At 41.3% G+C, this 20,018-nt stretch overlaps 1 protein-coding gene across 1 annotated transcript; it reads right to left on the bottom strand.

Annotated features, from left to right (window-relative positions):
- Positions 1 to 312: 312 nt before the first annotated feature.
- Positions 313 to 12,034, bottom strand: LOC148135745 (uncharacterized). Its single transcript, XM_087984341.1, has 3 exons — positions 11,927 to 12,034; positions 2,690 to 2,945; positions 313 to 1,214 (listed from the first exon to the last, which is right to left on the bottom strand). The coding sequence occupies exons 1-3, from the start codon at positions 12,032 to 12,034 to the stop codon at positions 313 to 315; spliced, it is 1,266 nt and encodes a 421-aa protein (XP_087840467.1).
- Positions 12,035 to 20,018: the final 7,984 nt, after the last annotated feature.

The raw sequence follows: 20,018 nt of genomic DNA, 5'->3' as shown, positions 1-20,018 counted from the left end.
TCCATGGTTTCACCCTCAAATGTGAAATTTTGTCATGTTATGATCACTCTTAAGTCGTGCAGCTGCTACTACACCTGATTCTTGACCTAACGTTCTTCTGCAAATACTCATTCAAACGCACACACTTAGATAAATAACAAAACAAAGAAGTGCATAGGCATAGATAGGAATTCGAAAATAGAGACACGAAGTCACAGGTATGGGAGATATAGCATTAATCCAAATCTTTTTGCAGACTGGAAACTAAGGAGTGGTCATTGGACAAAAATGAGTGCAGAATTGATTTCTGGTGGTGCAGCTTTTTTGTCCGACTTAATGTTTAACATATTTGACAATTGGAATGAAAGGATAGTTCAACATATACTTCAATTGCTCTCTGAATTTCGCATGTGTGATGACATAAATCGCGGTGTTTGTGCAGCAACTGAGCATCTGAAGCATATACCCCAGTTCCATTACAAAAGGATGTAGGTGGATAGACTCATATCCCAAAATTACCATTCGCCAATTTATGGAATATACCATCGACACTGACCATAAGAGAATGAAATTTCCCGAGATAAGAAACATCAAAATGATGGAATTCCTACGACTCCTCAACTCTAGGTCTCTTGTGCTCTTTCTATTATTCTGATGGTGGAGTCTCATGCGGGCTTTGCTGGTTATAGTAATGTGTCTGACCGATAAAATATTGGAAATCAGTATGAGAATAAAGGCAACTCCAGGGGTTAAAATGTAATGAAGTAACTCAATTGCTCCCCAGACTGGAGAAAACTTGACATTCGGTTTTAAGCAACAAAACCAGGGTCTGTTCCTGTGATTATACTGACTTTTAAACATAAAATACCAGAAAATATTCTTCAAGCAGCTCAATCCAGTCACTGATGCCAGACCCACAGCCGTTGTTTTAACATTGCAAAATTTAGATTTCAAATTCGGGCAACAAATGGCCACAAATCTATCAAAAGTAAAATTAACTGTGAACCAGACAGAACAGTCAGTGGCTGCGTAAAGAAGGGCAGCATGAATATTACACACAGGGATGACTTGTAAGAAATGATGCTCTTCCATAAAGACAAGTGGAATGCGTCGCAATATGAGATCAATAATAATAACCAGGAGATCTGCAACTGCCATGGCCACCAGGTAGTGAGAGATGTTTTGGGAGAGACCGCACTTTCCCTTGGACAAGATCGCGATTGTTATTACATTAGCTGTGAAGAAAGCAAACAATGAAGTTATTGACTCTACTCACACCCCACAGACCAATTTAACTAAGTCCTGATTGAGATGTGTAAATGTTTGCACCAGAATGAGGGTCATCTGTTGGAGCCAGTGATCACCACTACATAGTTTGAGCATGACGAGAAAATATAAGATTAATTAAACATTGCTGTAGGCCTAAAATATTTCTTATAATCGTAACGAATATTGCAGCAAATGTTATAAATCACAAGGAGGTGTGGGTGTAGCACTGCAAACAGTAAGTTAATTAGTGTCCCAAATTTGTTGGAAATTATATTTTCCTGTAACATGGTGTCGTTGTCAGTGATCTCCTTCTCCTCAAATTACCGAATACTGCTGGTTGATTTTGCATTGTTCAGCCTGAACCTCTACCCTGTCTAGTAATTATTGACCCAGTGTTCGACTATTGTAAAAAGACTAAATGACTTTCTCTGATCTCTCCTCGAGCAGATGCTGTCAGCGAATGCTTGCCGCCTTGCACAGGGAACTCAGTCACTTTCTTTGATCAGGAGTGTGATGAAGTAATTCGCACTTTGTTGGATGTGTGCATCACTCAACAACTTGACACAATTCAGGACAAAATAGCCCACTTATTTCAATCCCAGCTAAAAGCTTTAACATTGATTCCATCCATGAGTAACGCTCATTAGGTTCATTATGGATCATCTAAAAAATACAATGCAACAATACATCCTGCACCTTAGGCAGGATCTTTCAAACCCATAAATATAGCTATCGAAAATGACATGGGCAATGTATTCAAAGGAAAATTCCCTAATTTAGATTTTTACATACGTATTTCCACATTTCATTTTTTTCGTTGTTTCAATTAAACATCATCTTCAAAGCCGACGGTACGGCATCAAAATGTAACGATGCAATATCGGAATTCCTTTCGAGAATGGGAGGAATAATCAGATCAGAGTCTAACTGTCAACTTTGGTGGGTGCCCTGGGTATCTCTAAATCCGTTGGTTTTGCTCCATCTTTTTCTGTTTGCACTTGAGGAGGTTAGAATGAGACTTCAGGAGGATGCAGTGAGAATAGGTATTCGGACAATGCAAGGCATTTTTGAATGAATAACATTTTGAAGTGTGTGAAATCTCAGTTTTGCCACATTGCCTTGGGTTCATCAGGATGCCAATGGTTACACATTGATAGTTTCAACTAAAAATGATTTTCGTTGATCAATGTCTTCAACAGTATGGATACTAAAGTATTGAGTTAGTGATTACTCACGAAGGAAAGTAAGAAACTTGAGTTTACAGATCGAATAATGGGACACAGAAATTAGTCAGGGACACTACAGACAGCACAGTACAGCAAGTAAATTTCAAGCACAGTAATGCATTTACCAAGAGTGTGTATAGAATGAACACCAGAAACACCAACAGCAGCAAGGCTTGTGAAGTAAAAGCCATATCATTTAAAAATACGAAACTCACCCGGAACCCCAACAATAGCGAGAAAGGGATAATAAATTACTTGCATAATCTGGAGGACCCTTCGAATGCGAAGCGTCAGTCGCATCTGAAGAAAATCTGCAGCAAAATGATTCAACACCTCATTAAAACCCCTCCCCATTGATTTACCATTCCAATCCATTGCGCTCATATTCTGAACTATTGCTGTACCATTCCAATCTGTTGTTCTCATATTCCAAACAACTGTTGCCCGATTCCAATCTATTGCTGCCGGAGTCTAGTGCATTGTTGCATCGCCGAAATCTACAATTCTCTGATTGCGAATTTCAATCCCTGTCTCTGCTGACATTGTTATATCCGGGTATGCTGCTGGAACTAACACTGTGGCAAAGATATCGAAAGATGTACCATTTTATTAAGTAAACTCCATCCTCCCAGTTGCATAATTATGATCCTTAGGCAATGATGTTAGTGACAGTGACTAAACAAACAAGTTTAATTTAACTCATTTGAATGTAATGCTTTTTGTCCGAAAAAAATAAGATGTATTTCCCTTGATCGAACACGAGAGCTGGTAAAGGAATTAATGGAGATAATAGTCAAGCCACAGAAGTTTTGCAGAGGATGGGCAGTAACAAACACAGAGATTTGTTTCAGAAAGGCAGGCAATCAACCGTGCAATTACAAGGCAATTTGCACACTGCAATTCATGGCTTAAGTTGCCAGAGATAGCCTGAACACGGGATAACGGTTGCTATAATGGAAAGGAAATGGTGAGTAGTTAGGGATATGTGAAATGCTTTCCTTTCATGTTCTCCCCAGTTTCCAATCATGGCCGATCATCTATGTGCCATGTCTTGCTAGTACTTAATTATTGAGCTTTGGCTGTTATCTAGGGGAAAGAATTCCAACGATTCATCATCATCTAGTGAAGAATTCAATTGATTAGAGGGATTTTGGAATTCAGGTGCACGTTTAATTGAAAATGGAGTAACAGGTAGGTGAAGAAGGGGTTTGGCATACTGGTCGTCATTAGTCAGGGCATTGGATATAGATGATGGGAATATATCTTGCAATTGCACAGAACGTTGGTGAGACTGCACTTTCAACTTTGATCACTTTGCTATGGGAAATATGTTATTAAACTGGAAAGAGAGCAGAAGACATTTACAAAGATGTTGCCAGGCATCAACAACCTGCGTCATAGGGAGAGGTAAGATAAGCAAGAACTCTTTCTTTCAAGGCTAGGAGACTGCGGGAGTATTTTATAGAAGTAGGTAAACGTGAGGATTGTAGATGCTGGAAGCCAGAGTTTAGATCAGAGTGGTGCTAGAAAAGCACAGCAGGTCAGGCAGCATCAGAGGAGCAGGAAACTCGACGTTACGGGCAAAGCCATTCAACGGGAATAGACGCAGGAAGCGTCCAGGGTGGAGATATAAATGGGGCAGGTTGGGGCTGGGGAGCAGATAGCGAAGAGTGCAATAGGTGAATGGGGGTGTGGATTGAGGTGATAGGTCAGGTTGAAGGAAGGAGCGGATAGGTGAGAAGGGAGATTGGCAGTTAGGACAGGTCTTGAGGACAGTGCTGAGCTGGAAGGTTGGAACTGAGGTAAGGTGAAAGGAGGGGAAATGAGGAAAATGGTGAAGTCCACATTGATGCCCAGGGGTTGAAGTGTTCATGGGTGGACGTTGATGTGGTCTTCCCCCAGGCGTCGGGTGGTGAGGGAGTGGCGGTGGAGGAGGCCAAGGACTTGCATATCCTCGGCAGAGTGGGAGGGGGAGTTGAAATGTTGGGCCATGGGGCGGTGGGGTTGATTGGTGCGGTGTCCCGGAGATGTTCCCTGAAGTGCTCTGCGAGGAGGCGTCCAGTCTTCCCAATGTAGAGGAGACTACATCGGGAGCAACGGATACAATAAATGACATTGGTGGCTGTGCAGGTGAAACTTTGATGGATGTGGAAGCCTCCTTTGGGGCCTTGGATGGAGGTGCGGGAGGAGGTGCGGGCACAGGGTTTGCAATTCCTGCGGCGGCAGGGGAGGGTGACAGGACGGGAGGGTGGGTTGTTGGGAGCATGGAGGGATGGGGATTAAGGTTGGAGGTGCGGGATGTGGATGAGATGCATTGGAGGACATCGTCAACCACGTGAGAAGGGAAATTGCGATCTCTAAAAAAAGAAGCCATCTAGTGTGTTCTGTGGTGGAACCTGTCCTCCTGGGAGCAGATATGGCGGAGGCGGAGGAATTGGGAATACGGGATGGCATTTTTTGCTGTGGGAGTCGGTGGGTTTTAAAAAAATGTCAGTGTCAAGTCGGTCGTCATTAATCGAATGGAGTGGTCCAGGAAGGGGAGGGAGGTGTCAGAGATGGTCCAGGTGAATTTAGGATTTAGATGGAAAGTGTTGGTGAAGTTGATGAACTGCTTAACCTCTTGTGGGAGCATGAGGTGGCACCGATGCATTCATCAATGCAGCAGAGGAAGAGGTGGGGAGTGGTGCTAGTGTAACTACGGAAGATGGATTGTTCTACGTAGCCAACAAAGAGACAGGTATAGCTGGGGGCCATATGGATGCCCATGGCTTCCCCTTTGGTCTGGAGGAAGTCAGAGGATTTGAAGGAGAAATTGTTAAAGGTAAGGACCAGTTCAGCCAAACGAATGAGAGTGTCAGTGTAAGGGTACTGTTGAAGACGTCGGGAGAGGATGAAACGGAGGGCTTGAAGGCCCTAGTCATGGCGGATGGAGGTGTAGAGGGATTGCATGTCCATGGTGAAGATGAGGCTTTGGGGCAGGAGAAACAGAAGGCTTGGAGGAGGTAGAGGGCGTGTGTGGTGTCTCGAACGTATGTGGGGAGTTCCTGGACTAGGGGGGTAGGAGAGTATCGAGGTAGGTGGGTATGAATTCGGTGGGGCAGGAACAGGCTGAGACAATGGGTCGGGCGGGGTGGTCAGGCTTGTGGATCTTGGGAAGGTGGTAGAATCGGGTGGTGCGGGGTTCCCGGACCATGAGGTTGCAAGCTGTGGGTGGGTGATCTCCTGAGGTGATGCGGTTCTGTATGGTCTGGGAGATGATGGTTTGGTGATGGGGGTGGGGTAATGATCGAGGGTCGATAGGAGGAGGTGTCTTTGAATTGCTGTCTGGCTTCAGTGGCGTAGAGGTCAGTGCACCAAACTACCACTGCACACCTTTTATCTTCTGGTTTGATAGTGAGGTTGGGATTGGAGCAGAGGGAGTGTAGGGTTGCATGTTGTGAGGGTGAGAGGTTGAAGTGGGGGGGTAGACAGATTGAGGTGGTTAATGTCTCGGCAGAGGTTGGAAATGAAGAGATTGATGGCAGGTAATAGGCCAGCGCAGGGCGTCCAGGTGGATGGAGTGTGTTGGAGGCGAGTGAAAGGGTCCTCAGAATGTGTGCCAGGGTCCTGATTGTAAAAGTAATCTCTGGAGGCGGAAGCATCAGTAGAAGTGTTCGACGTTACGATGCGTATTAAATTCATTGATGTGTGGACGGGGGGGATAAAGGTAAGGCCTTTCCTGAGGATTGGTCGTTTGTCCTCAGTGAGGGGAAGGTTTGGGGAGATGGTGAAAACTCGGCAGGGCTGGGAGCTAGAACCTGGTGTAGGTGTTGACCTCGGAGTGGGGGCAGAGCCTGTAACTGGATTGGGTGTGGTGGTGGAGGGAGTGGGGATGGAGTCACTTCTATTTTATAGAAGTGTCTAAGATCATGAGCGGCATGGCTAGGGTGAATGCACTCAGTCTTTTTCCCAGATATGGGGCATCGAGGGCTAAAGGTCATCAGTTAGAAGAGAAAGTATAACAATGAACCTGAGTGACCACATTTTAAACAGAGGTGGTACGCATGTGGAAGTGGTTGAGGTGGATACATTATGAACATTTATTAGACATTTGTCAATATATGAACAGGGAAGCTTTAGAAGGATATGGGCCAAGTGCAGCGAAACCAGATGAGCGTGGAAGGACATTTTGGTCGGCATGAACCAGTTTGGGCCAAAGGGCCTGGTTCTGTAGTGTAGGAATCTATGACCATGAGGTTCCTCCTCTGTGCTTAATATGGAAAGACTTCAAGAATTGGAAACTTGGGGAAGTTAGTGGTGATATCTTTGGGACAGTCCACATCAGATTAGAGGAGGTGTTAGATCTATTAGAATGGATGAAAGCGGATAAATCTCCTGGTACTCACCAGATATATCGAAGAACCATAAAAAAGTTAGAGAAGACATTGCGGGGGCCCTGGCTGATATTTTTCAACATCATTAGCCACAGTTTTAGAAGACTTGAGAGTTGTGATGTTATGCCATTATTCATGGAAGGCTGCAAAGAAAAGCCTGGGAACTATAAACCAGTAGGCTTAGCATCTGCAGTGGCTAAGCTACTTGAGAATATTTTGAAAGATAAGATATACATGCATTTGGAAAGACGGGGTTTGATTAGAAGCAATCAGCATTGTTTTCTGCGTGGGATATCACGCCTCATAAATTTGTTAGAGTTCTCTGAAGTGACCAGGATGGTTGACGAGGACATGGTGATAAACTGAGTCTACATGGATTTTAATATGGCCTTTGATAAGGTTGCACATGGTAGGCTGCTCTGGAAGGCTAATTGGCATGGAATCCAGGGGCAACTGGCAAATTGGATACATAATTGTCTTGATGGTTGGAGGGAGAGTGTAACAGTGGAAGGATGCCTGTGGGTATGGAAACCTGTGACGAGTGGTTGCTTCGGGATCAGTGCTTGGCCCATTACTGACTGTTGTCTATGACAATGATTTGGATGAGCATGTGTAAGGCATGATTAGTAAGTTTGCAGATGGCCCTAACATAAGCGGTACTATGGACAGTGAGGAGGGCTCTCAGAAATTGCAACTGGACGTTTGGTCGAAAAATGGCAAATGGGGAGTTTAATATAGCGAAATGTGAGCTCTCACATTTTAGAAATTCAAATCAATTCAAGAGTTTCATGGTGAATGTTAGGGCCTCAAGGAATGTAGTGTAACAGGATGACCCTGGAGGTCAGTTTTTCCGTTTTCTGAAAGTGGAGTTACAGGTAGACAGGGTAGCGAATAAGGCAGGTTAGTCTTCAACAGTCAGGGCAATGCGTCTAAGAATCGGGAAGTTATGTTGCAGTTATACAGAACGTTGGTGAGGCCGCACTTGGAGTTTTGTGTTCAGTTTTGGTGACTTTGTTAAAGGAAGGATGTTATTGTACTGGAAAGAGAACAGAAGAAATTTACGAGGATGTTGCGTGGAATTAATGGTCTGCATTATTGAGGTAGACTGGTCAAGGTAGAACTTTCTTTTTTTTCTTTCAAGCGTAGGAGACATGGGATGTATCTTATATAAGTTTAAAAGATCATGAGAGGCATGGATGCACTCAGTCTTTTCCCCAGGATTAGGGAATCGAATAATTGAGGACATCAGTTTAAGTTAGTATGGGATAGAATTAAAGGTAACATGAGGGTCATCTTCTGTACACAAAGGTTAGTACATAAATAGAATGAGCTGTCAGCAGAAGTGGCTCAGGTGGGTATATTAAAAACACTTCAAAGGCATGTCAAAAATACATGGATAAGATGAAATTAGAATGATTTGGGTCAAGTGCAGGGAAATGGGGTTAGCGTGGATAGATATTTAGTTTGACAAAGACCAGTTTGTGTTGAAGGGCCTGTCTCCGTGCTGTCAGAGCTCCTTACCCAGACTTTAAATCATTTATTCTGAGCTTTTCCTTGGTTCTAGAACTCATAGCCGGGGCATCGTCCTTTCTGAAACTGCTTTCTTTCAAAAGATTGCAGTTTTCTTCTAAAGCCCTGCGAATCCAATCTCCTGAGCAAACCATTCCAAACATTCCCAGAGTCAGTCTGGTGAACCACATGTGCAATCCCCATTCACAGAAATCCTTCCATTGCTTTCGGGACAAGACCTGCCGTCAATACCACAGGTATGGTCTCACCAGTGAAATATACACCTGAAACAATCATCTTTGTTCCAGTACTCAATTCCCTTTGCAATCAAGGGAAAATAATTCTTAAATTCTGAACGGTCTACTATACCTGAATGCTAGCTCTCAGGGCCACTCTGGTCATTTTAGCCACGAGCACTTCCAAATTTTAGGTTTGATCTCAGTTGAGATGTCACACTCTAATGTCAGAGCTAACTCTATAGATCATATGTTTGTCTTTTGTTTTTAGTTGTTTAAGATGGTCGTTATTCACTGAAACATAGTTATCCGAATTGCAAATTTTCTTTAAGTACACTAAATTCCTTACATAAATTAAAATATTTAAAAAGGAAGGTATTTGAACATAGCAGACAATTAAAGTGACATCAAATCATATCGTAAAATGAAATCTTCGATACTATGCATCACAGATTCTCATATCCAAAGAACTTACGTACATCTTTTAGGATCCTGCACTTACTTTACCATCGATTTCGTGGGCAATCAATTAAGTTACTTCTAAGGTTGTTGCTATGGTTGTCTCAGACGTATTGTAGTGGAACGGTGAGCCACAAAACTCTCCCAGATTTGAAGTCTCCATAAGCCATCCCTTCTGCGGAGATAACTGGTTTTCGAATTGCCCTAAAGGGCTTCTCACAGAGACTGAAGTTGCTTCTGGACTCAGCTGAATGCATCCTCTGAATGGAAATGAAAATAAACCTCATTTTTGATGATTTTGAGGGGTTTGATATCAAAGTTAACCAATTTGGACAGATGGTTCTAAGTGAGTTAGATAGTAGATCAAACGAAAGATGACTAAATTTGTAAGCTCTGGAAAACTTCAAGTGCTTCATGCTACGAAATATAGGAATAGGGAGTAGGTCAAACATGTGATGTACGAAAAGCTGGTGTGGAAGTGAAGACTTTAGATGTTTGGATCATTGGATAGGCTGGACCATTATTACCTGATCTGAAAAGTGGTCCATTAAACTTGAAGGGAGGTTTTCTGAGGTTTTCTGTGCCTGTTGGGGAGTTTTAAAAATAATTTGAAAGAAGGCTGGGACACAAGATGGAAGCAAGTTCCAACTAGATATGGAAGGTCTACTAGGACAGTACACCAAACGAAGAAGGCATAATCAATTAAGTGGGAGGTCCAGAAAATTAAATTTTATCTATTTTAATGCAACCAACTTGACTGGTAAATTGGCTGTTATGACACGGGGTAGACCCTCGTACTCATTTTAACACAGCAACACAGAAAATATTTATGCTATGCAGTAATCTGTGAAAATTCGATAGGCCAAGAACTAATTGAAGTAAAAATTAACAACTTTATTTCTTAAAATATGACAGATAATAATTAACTAACAACTATTTAAAACTGCTTCCTCCAAGCTACCTATTATATTCCCTTCTATTATACCAGAGTGATAAACTCCCAATTAAGATTTAAAAAAACCTAAACTTCTTATCTCAAAACCAGGGAGCTTCCTGTCTTTTTTTTTCCTTCCTCCTGGGAATTCTGCTTCTCAGGTTACTGACCGATAAAGATCTCTTCAAGAGACCTATTCTCTAGATAGTGTGCAGATGATGTTGACTTGTCAGTTCTCCTCCAAACTGTTCACTTTTCTCCAGTCTTATACTCCCAAAACATCAGATTGTCTAAATGACTTTACAGATTGTCAATATAGCGATTTTAAATTGGATTGAGTTTGGTACATTTCGGATATAAGTTAAACTGATTGTGATATTTAGAATCTATTTTTGCCTTCAGACATCCAGCTAAATTCGAAATGGATTGCAATTTTGTATTTTCGGGATATAATTTAAACTGTTTGGCCTAAATGAAATCTATTTTTATTTGTCTCCAGGCAACCAGCTACCCAAGTAACTACCCAGTAACTGGACAAAATGTTACATTGTATCTTACTGGGAACAGTTGCTGCTGCCATTGCTAGTTTTTAACTCTCTTAAAGATACAGTACCCCCACAACTTCGTAACACCTCCGCATTAGGAAAAAAAAAGATCGATCAAAGGATGGCTTTTTCCACTTTTTAAACACATTACAATAACATGCACATAACTTTATGTTAAGTTCACCTTAACTTCTTCCCATATAGCTGTATGTGTGTGTGTGTGTATACATATATAATTCCAAATTATATAATTTTATAATTCCAAATATAATTATATAATTCCAAATCTCATCTAAACTCTATCATTCAAATCAATGTATCTGTCATTCCATTCTTACAACGCGCATTATGTGTGGTCTTTAACTTATAAGTCTGTAAAATAAGCCTTCTAGGAAATAGTTTTATATTCTTTTCTTTACAGAGTTCGAAGAAAGTGAGCGGATTGTGACCCGTGTACACAACAATTTCCGATATATTATTCATGATATACAGATGAAAATGTTGTAAGGCCAGTTCCAAACTCAATATTTCCATATCAATTGTGGAATATTTCCTCTGGTGGATGTTGATCTTCTGGGAAAAGTAACCAAGTGGCAGTTCAAGTTGAGAATCTTATGCTGGAAAACCACAGTAGGTCAGGTAGATCCGACGAGCAGAAAAATGGGTGATTCGGGCAAAAGTCCTTCATCAGGAATTGAACTGTAGAAGTACGGCTCTAACTCCTATGTGACGAGCATCGATGGTGACTTCAAAAGATTTCGTAAAGTTTCGTGCAGCTAAAACTGGTTTGGTGGTTAATATTGATTCAAAATGATTGAGCGCCTCCTGGCATTGTTCTGTCTGCCAAAGCTTTTTGTTCTTCTTCAGCAAATCGTTTAATGGTGCGACTACACTGTTGAAGTTTGTAACAAACTTCCAAAAGAATTCATTGAGTCCTAAGAATTGAACCACCACTTTCTTCGAGGTTGTTTGTCTTTGGTTTTGCATTCCATGGGTTTAACCTTCTATAGAATTTCAGTTTTATTTAAGTTTACCACCAGTTTTGTTTCTGTTAGTCATGCAAATTGCTCTGCAAAAGGTACTAAGTGATCTTTTCGGGAGTTACTAAAAATCACTGCATCATTCAAATAGACTGCACAGTTTGTTAACTCAGCCACAACTCTGTTCATGAGTCTTTGAAATTTGGCGGGTGTGTTCTTCATTCCAAAGGGCCTCACTTTTACCTGATATAGCCCATTTGATGTTACAAACACAGAAATTTATTTCGCCGTCTCTGATAAAGGTTACTTCCAGCAACCACGCAATAAGGTGAATTTGGTCATGTAATTGTCTTTTTGACTGTCTCGATACAATCCACCAATCTCGGGAGTGGATATTTTTTTTTAATAACACTGACATTCTGATAATCCACGCATAATCGTTGAGTCCTGTCAGGTTTGGGAACCAAGACAATCGGTGAACTACAATCGTTCTGGCTTGGTTCAATGAAACCCTCGTCGAGCATGGCCTACACTTCCATCTGGACCTGTCTGGCTTTGAAAGGATTAAGCCAATAGGGGTGGTGTCTTATCGGAACAGTATTCCCTACTTCTACTTCAAGTCCACCCACCTGAATCTTACATATGTCCTTATACTGCAGTAACTAATCGTTCAACTGCGTTCTATGCTCCTGAGACAGCTTACTAACCTGTCCCACTCCTCACGAATTTCTTCGTTTTTCAATCTATTTTGAGGAACATAAAAATCCACATCATCTGGATTTGATTCCTTACTCTGCAGGGCAGTAACTAACACCTGTTTCTCCCGTTCTTGCTTTCTAGAGTAATACGGTTTCAACATGTTAACGTGACATACCCGATACCTTTTCTTTCTTCTTGGCATCTTTACTGGATAGTTCACCTGACTCAACTTTTTCACAATTTGATGGAGACTATTAAACCTAGCTTTGAAGGAATCTCCTGTCACTGGTACTAACATGCCATCCCTACGTAAACATCTGAGTCTCAGAGCTTTTATCTGCCACCTGCTTCATTCTATACTGTGCCATCTTTAAGTGCTGTTCAGCTAACTTATCTACTGTATTTAATCTCTCCCTATTCTCTGATACATAATCTAAATGCGAGATCTCTGCCTTTGGTCCGGTCAATCTCTCTTTAACTAATTTCAACGGGCCTCTCACTTCATGACGAAATATTAACGCGAAGAAAGTGAACTGTGCAGATCCGTTTCGGGCACCTCTAATGGCAAAAATAGGAATGGTATGCCTTTACCCCAATCATTTAGGTAATCTTGACAGTATGTTCTCAACACGGTCTTCAATGTCTGACGCTCCCTTTCTATAGCTCCCTGGGATTTAGGATGATATGCACTGGATTTCAAATGCTGTATAACTAAGCTATGCATAACCTTCTTGCACAGCCCAGCCCTGCCTAGGCTACGCACTCTCCTGCAGCTCCTCAGCTCTTCTTGGAGTCTCCTTTACTACCTTTACTAATATCACTGGCTTAGCTTCTTTTACCACATCTTTTCCCATAGTGCCTTTCTTTAACGACCAGCACTGTGACGTGTCCCACTTTACCACAGTGGAGCCTGATGCCATTCACCTCCTTTCCACCTTCTTGCGTTCCTCTTTGATCCTGTGGTAAATACTTCCCAGTGCTCTCTGCTCTTGGTTTCGTAGTGTAGGATCTCCCCTTCTCCCAACTTCTATCCCTCACAGGACGATATTCTGGCCAGAAGATTGTCTTATGCACCAACATGTACTCATCTGATAATTCTGCTACCCTTCTCACTTTCTGAACCTTCTGTTCCTCCACCTGAATTATTACCGTCACTGGAAGTGTATTTTAAACTCATCAAGCAGAATAATCTCTCTTACCGCCTCACGGGTCTTATCCATTTCCAAAGCATGACTCCATCGACTAAAATGACGAGATTTAATTGTTTTGAACTCAACATATGTCTGATCCGGTAACTTATTTGTGTTTCTGAATGCTGCCCATATGCTAATGATACCAATTCACAAGCACTTAAAATAACCTGTTTAACCAGTTCATATTCTCTTGACCCTTCATTTGATAGTACAGCAAATACCTCACTAGCTCTGCCTAGAAATTTAGTCTGAATTAGCATTACCCATAAATTCTCAGACCACTCCATCTGCCAACCAATTTTGTGAATGGAATATAGAATGCTTAAACATTTTTCTCATTCAAATGCGGCAGAGTTTTGACATATTTATATATACCACCACTCTCTCCTTTAATCTCCATTCTCTTTACTTGACTTCGCTGACTGAGTCGAAATTTCTAAATTTCAAATTCTCTAACACCGTGTCATAACATTTTGGGTGCTCGTCGCCAGGATCTGAACTGTTTTAGAAAGATTTAAATAGGTTCAGAGTTACGAAAAACCACAGCAGATTTAAACACTTGCAAGTTATTTTAAATAAAACTTAGGTGAGAAAATTTGTTTAATGTCGACTCAGCTAAGAACCCTTTTCTCTCTTTTTGTCCTCTCTCTTTCTTTCTCTCTTCTTTTCTTCTCTCACTCTTTGCTCAGTCAAGAACCTTCTCTCTCTCTGTTTCCTCTCTCCCCCTCTTCTCTCTCTCTTTGTCTTTCGCTCTTTTTTCTCTTCCTTCATTCTTTCTTTCCCTTTTTCTCTCCCTTTGACTTTCCTTTCTCACTCTTTGTTTACATTATAACTCAATTTTCCTTAATGATAATTTAAGTTTTCCTACCTCTATTGCACGCGTCTGTTTCTCTTACATCGCTATGTGTTTGACTAATTCCATGAATTCAGCTTTACTTTTCTCTTTAATTAAACTCAAATCTAGCTTATTTGTTAATTCTAAAATTATGGCCATTTCCTTTCCTTCTGAACTTTTTTGATAAAATTGAGAATCATCATGAAATCCCAGAACGGCTTTTGCAATTTTAAGTGCCATTTCTCTAACTACGAATTTAATCACAACAAGTCACCGATACTAAACAAATTGTCTCACCTACGTCGTGTTTTAAGATCTCGGACACTAACCCGCAAATGTTTAAATCTGCCGGGATTTTTCGTATCTACAAATCTATTTAAATATTTTTAAAGCAATTCATATCCCAGCGACGAGCACCCAAACTGTTATGACACGGGGTATACACTGCTGCTCAATTTAAATCAACAACGCAGAAAAGATTTACCCAGTGAATAAATTCGATAGGCCAAGTACTAATTAAATTAAAAATTAACATATTTATTTCATAAAGTATAACAAAGAATAATTAACTAACAACTATTTCGAACTCCTTCCTCTAACCTACCGTTTACCTTCCCTTCTATAAGACTAGCCCAATAAAACTTCCAGTTAAGATTTATAAAATAAAGCTCCTTACCTCAAAACTATGTCTTCTCTGTAGTCCTGTCTACTTTTTTTTTATTTGGGATTTTACTTCATATGTTACTGATCGATAAAAGAATATTCTCTCGGAAGTGTGCAGATGTTGTTCACTTGCAGTACTCCTCCAAACTGTTCAATTTTCCGTGGTGTTACCACCTCAGAGAATCGGATTGTGACATTGGCTTTTCAGATGGTCAATATAGTAATTTCAAACTGGATTGAGTTTGGTATTTTTCAGACATAATTTAAACTGATTGTGCTAATTCGAATATATTTTTGTCTTCAGTCATCCAGCTACCCGAGCTACCCCAAGTAGCTGTTCCATGTGTGACATTGTATCTTATTGAGAACACTTGGTGCTGTCACTGCTAGCTTTTAACTCTCTTAAAGATCTTCATAACAGCCGCACTTCGAGAGTATGATGCAACATGCTCACACATATTGTTTGAAGGAAAGGCAGGACTGATAGCTCAATTTTCCAGGATATAGAAATCTCAGGCACGATAGGGATTGGGATACAAGAGAGCCGCATTGTTGAGAAAAGGAACTATCTCTGAAGTAATGAAGGAGGATGTCCGAATAGAGTCTTGAAATTACGTCAGCTGTGTGGAGCTTAGAAATGAAACAATAGTGATCGCTTTGCTGGGATTATATTACACACATCCGGACACTGACAGGAAGATCGGGAAGCAGATATAGAGGCAAATCACAAAAAGATGAGAGATATCGTAAGACTGCTAGTGGAGATTTAAACTTTGCTAATATTAGCTGGGATCACCTCGACGTGAAAGAACTAAGCAGAGTTGAATTCTTAAAATGCATCCAGGAGAGTTTGTTGTGCTAGTACCAGACAGTCCCGGTATATGGGTGGTGTTAGACCTAGTCCAAGGGGACGGAATCCTGCCGAGTAGTTGAAGTGTTCGTGGGTGACAATTTTGGCGATAGAGACGATAGCCTTTAAGTTTCAAGATCTTTGTGGAAAAGATTAAACAGAGTGCAGAAAATAAATGCCTAAATTCGAGGAAGGCCAATTTAAATATCATCAACAAAGATATACAGGGAGAAGCTACTTGCAGTTAAGTATACATTTGGAAAGTGGGAGTCTTTTACAAGCAACCTGGTGAGACTTCAGTGCCAGTGTCCTCCTCAAGGGTGAAGGACAGGGCAGAAGGTAAGGAAACCTTGAAGTCAACAGATGTCGAGTGTATGAAGAAGAAGAACAGAAATTTAATGTTGGGTACAACGCATTCAAACAGGGGAGGCATTATAAAATTATATAGGGGGAGGAAAGTTGCTTAATGTAATAGTAATTAGGAGGTTGTGAGGATGATGTCACTCTGAAAAGATCATTTTGTCGCAGTGTTTTTTTTTCTGCAATGAGTTTGGAAAGACTCGTTCCATAATGGTTGAGAAGCAAACTTAAGTCTGTTATTAATGGGAGTGGATATGGCCAGTTCTCCCAGTTGGGGTTCTAGTTTTTTTTAGCTGTTGCAGTCACAAGATGTGTGAGCACTAACAAGGTTACAAACTTCAGTAAAGGATTTCTAATTGATTTTCTCTGAAATCTCTCATGATGTTACTCCCTGCTGCCTGTAAGAATCGGTGTTTGCATTTAACTTTTTGACAATGGATGTGCTTTTTGGGATGTTACTATTTGGAATATTTCATTAGTTAATTTGCTGAATCGGGTCGGTTAAGTTTCTTATGGACAAGGTGTCATATATATTTTAAGAAGGTAGCCCAGACTCTAACGTTTTTTAGAAAAGGCAGAATTAGAGTGGATATTCCAGGAGTGATGCAGATGGTCAAACCACTTGGTTTCAAGCGAAACAGAATATATTTATACACTACAGTTGAGACACGATCAAAAGAAAACCAAATTTGGAATAATTTAAATATTTCTAAACCCAACCCCCTTGATATCGCAAGTTAACAAAGCTGTTCTTCCATCTGTGTCTTCTCAGCCAAGCTCTGCAAACTGCCAATGTCTTGTTGGATCCAGCAACACCCCCTGACACTATCTACAACAGCAACAACCTTTGTGTCTTCGGTAAACTTACTAACTCATTCTACCACTTCTTCAACCAAGTCATTTATAAAACGAAAAAAAAAAGCAGACGCCCAAGACCAGATCCCTGAGGGACACTACTGAACATGACCACCAGGCGGAATACTTTCCATGCACTGCCATATTTTCTTTACACCAGCCATTTCTGTACCAGAAAGCCAAAATCCCCTGTATCCCATACCTCCTAACGTTCTAAATGAGCATACCGTGGGGAACCTTATCAAATACCTCACTGAAATCCACAGACACCATACCCACTGCTTAACTTCCGTCAACTTATCTCATCATATGTTCATAGACCGCAATAAGGCTTGTGAGGCATGACCTACCCTCACAAAGCCATGCTAACTATCTTTAAACAAACAATGTATTTCGAAATAGTCAGAATCCTTACTACAGATGCAAGACTGACTGGTCTGTAATTCCCAATAAAGGAACAACATTTGCCCCCTCCAATAATCTGGTACTACTGCCTATGCGAGTGAGGATGCAAAGGTCAACGCCAGAAAGACAGCAATCTCATTCCTCGCTTCCATTAGTAACCCTGGATATATGTGGGGACCTGTTTATCTTGATGCTTTCCAATCTTCCAGCTTATCCATTTTCTTAATATCAATCTGTTCAAGCGTATTATCCTGGGCCAAGGTGTGCTCACTATCAACAAGGTTACTTTCTCAAGTAAGTACTGAACCAAAATACACATTTGGAGAACCTCAACTTTTCAGACTCCAGGCACAAGTACCCTTCACTGCCTCGATCGGCCCTACCCTCATTCTGATCATTCTCTTATTCCTCTCCAAAGTGTACCAAGGATTTTTCCTGCCCATTCTAGCTCTCTTCAACCCATTTTTGGGTTATTTTCTAGCTACCCTGTACTCCTCTAAAGATGTGCCAGATCACTCCTTCCTCAATCTTAAGTAAGCTTCCTTCTTCCTCTTGATGAGAAGCTCCTCTTCTGTTGTCATGCAAGTTTCCTTCACCTTACAATTCCTTGCAGTCACAGGTGGACAAAGTTATCCAATACTCTCAAAAAGGGGTCCTTAAGCAGCCTCCACATTTCTGTTGTTCAATTCTTGTCGAGCAATTGTTCCTAATTTTCTTCCATGCTCCTGCCTAACAGTAGTATAATTTCCCCTCCCGAATTAAATATCTTCCGATACTGCTTGTTCCTGGCCCTCTCCATGGTTGTGAGAGAGGCGAGATAGTTTTGATCACTGCCACCGAAACGTTCACCCATCAAGAGATGTGAGACATTGCCTGGCTCGTTCAAGGCAGCAAATCCAATATGGCCTCCACCCGAGTCGACCTATCGACGTATTGAATCACGAATCCTTCCTCGACCCATCAGACAAAAGTGGCTCCATGCAGACCATCTGCAATAAGGAGATTTCAATCAATATTGTGGAAGCTGAATTCAACCATAGCAACACCTGTACCTTTCCAAGATCTGCTACCCAAACCTTTCTTCCATCTTTGCTTAAAAATGTGTTGCTGGAAAAGCGCAGCAGGTCAGGCAGCATCAAAGGAACAGAAGATTCGATGTTTCGGGCATAAGCCCTTTCTTCCATCTTTGTGCTGCTACTGCATCGTCTACAGAAAACACACAATAAAGTGACTGTTCCTTTGTTGTTACTGACTTCCACTCATATTTACTCAGTCAGCAACCCCTCCTCAACAACCTCCTTTTCTGCAGTTGTGATCACGCTCTAATTAACAAAGCTAATCTCCCCCTATTTTACCCCCTTCCCTGTTCTTTTTGAAAGATCTAAACCCTGGAACATCCATCAAACATTCCTGTCCCATATCTTGAAGAAACTCCACATTGCAAAAGAGAAGGTAGTAGAAGTCTTGTAATGTTTCCTGCAGATAAATCCCTGGGAGCTCATAAAATGTAGCCCAGGTTTTGTGAGAGGTGAGCGAGGAAGCCGCGATGCTCTTTCCGGAAATAGTTTTGTTATCAACAATCACAGGGACAGTCCCGAAGATTAGAGGGTGACTAATGTTATCCCATTTTTTTTTAGAAAGTCTAAAGGCAAATCTACAAATCAGCAAACTTAACGACTATGATTAAGACTTTGTTAGAGGGGATTCTGAGAGGTTGGACTTATTGGCATTCAAAAGGCAAGGACTCATTTGGCATAATCAGTACGGTTACGCGCTTTGGTCATCATATCTCACGAATTTGATCGCACTTTTGAACGGGTGATCAAGAAAGTATATTACAGTTATGTGGTAGACGTTTCTGACATGGACGTTAGCAAGGTCTTTGACTAAGTATCGGGTGGTGGGGTGTTGCGTAAGGTTAGATCTCACGAGATCCAGGGAGAGATAGCCAAATCGAATCAAAATTGATTGGACAGTTGAAGACAGAGGGTGGTGGTTCATGGTTGTTTTATGGACTGGAGGTCTACAACAAACGGCCTGAGGCAGGGTTCGGTGCTGGGTCCATTGTTATTTGTCATTTAAATAAATGATTTAGATAAGAAATTAGGAGATATTGGCTGTTAAGTTTTCAGATGAAACCAAGGTTGATGGTATAGTGCATAGTTAACAGCTTATCCGAGAATGCAGTGACGTCTTGATCAGTTGGGCGCAGGAATGACAGATGGAGTTAATTTAGATAACTACACGCTGCTGCATCTTGGTGGGTCAAATCAGGGCAGGTTTCCAAAGTGAATGGCAAGGCTCTGTGGAGTGGTGCACGCCAAAATGATCAAGGGGTACAGGATCACAGCTCATTCGAAGTGGAATAACATCTTTCCCCAAAACGTCGATACTCCTGCTCCTCGGATGTTGCCTGACCTGCTGTGCTTTCCCAAAACCACATTATCCACCATGATCTCCAGCACTCCTCTCTTTCTCATGGTAACCAAGGCTTTCAGCATGGTTGCTTTCATCATTTAGAACATTATGTATCGAAGTTTCGATGTCTCATTGCAGCTGGACAAGACATTGGTGAGACGACATGTGGAGACAGCATGCACTTCTTGTCACCCTGTTATTATCAAACTAGAGAGATTGAAGGAAAACAA

Source organism: Chiloscyllium plagiosum, unplaced genomic scaffold (assembly GCF_037043375.1).
Source record: "Chiloscyllium plagiosum isolate Xiang-an unplaced genomic scaffold, Cpla_swu_hap1 HiC_scaffold_48, whole genome shotgun sequence".
NCBI lineage: Eukaryota > Metazoa > Chordata > Chondrichthyes > Orectolobiformes > Hemiscylliidae > Chiloscyllium > Chiloscyllium plagiosum.
This window is presented reverse-complemented; position numbering and strand designations above follow the sequence as displayed.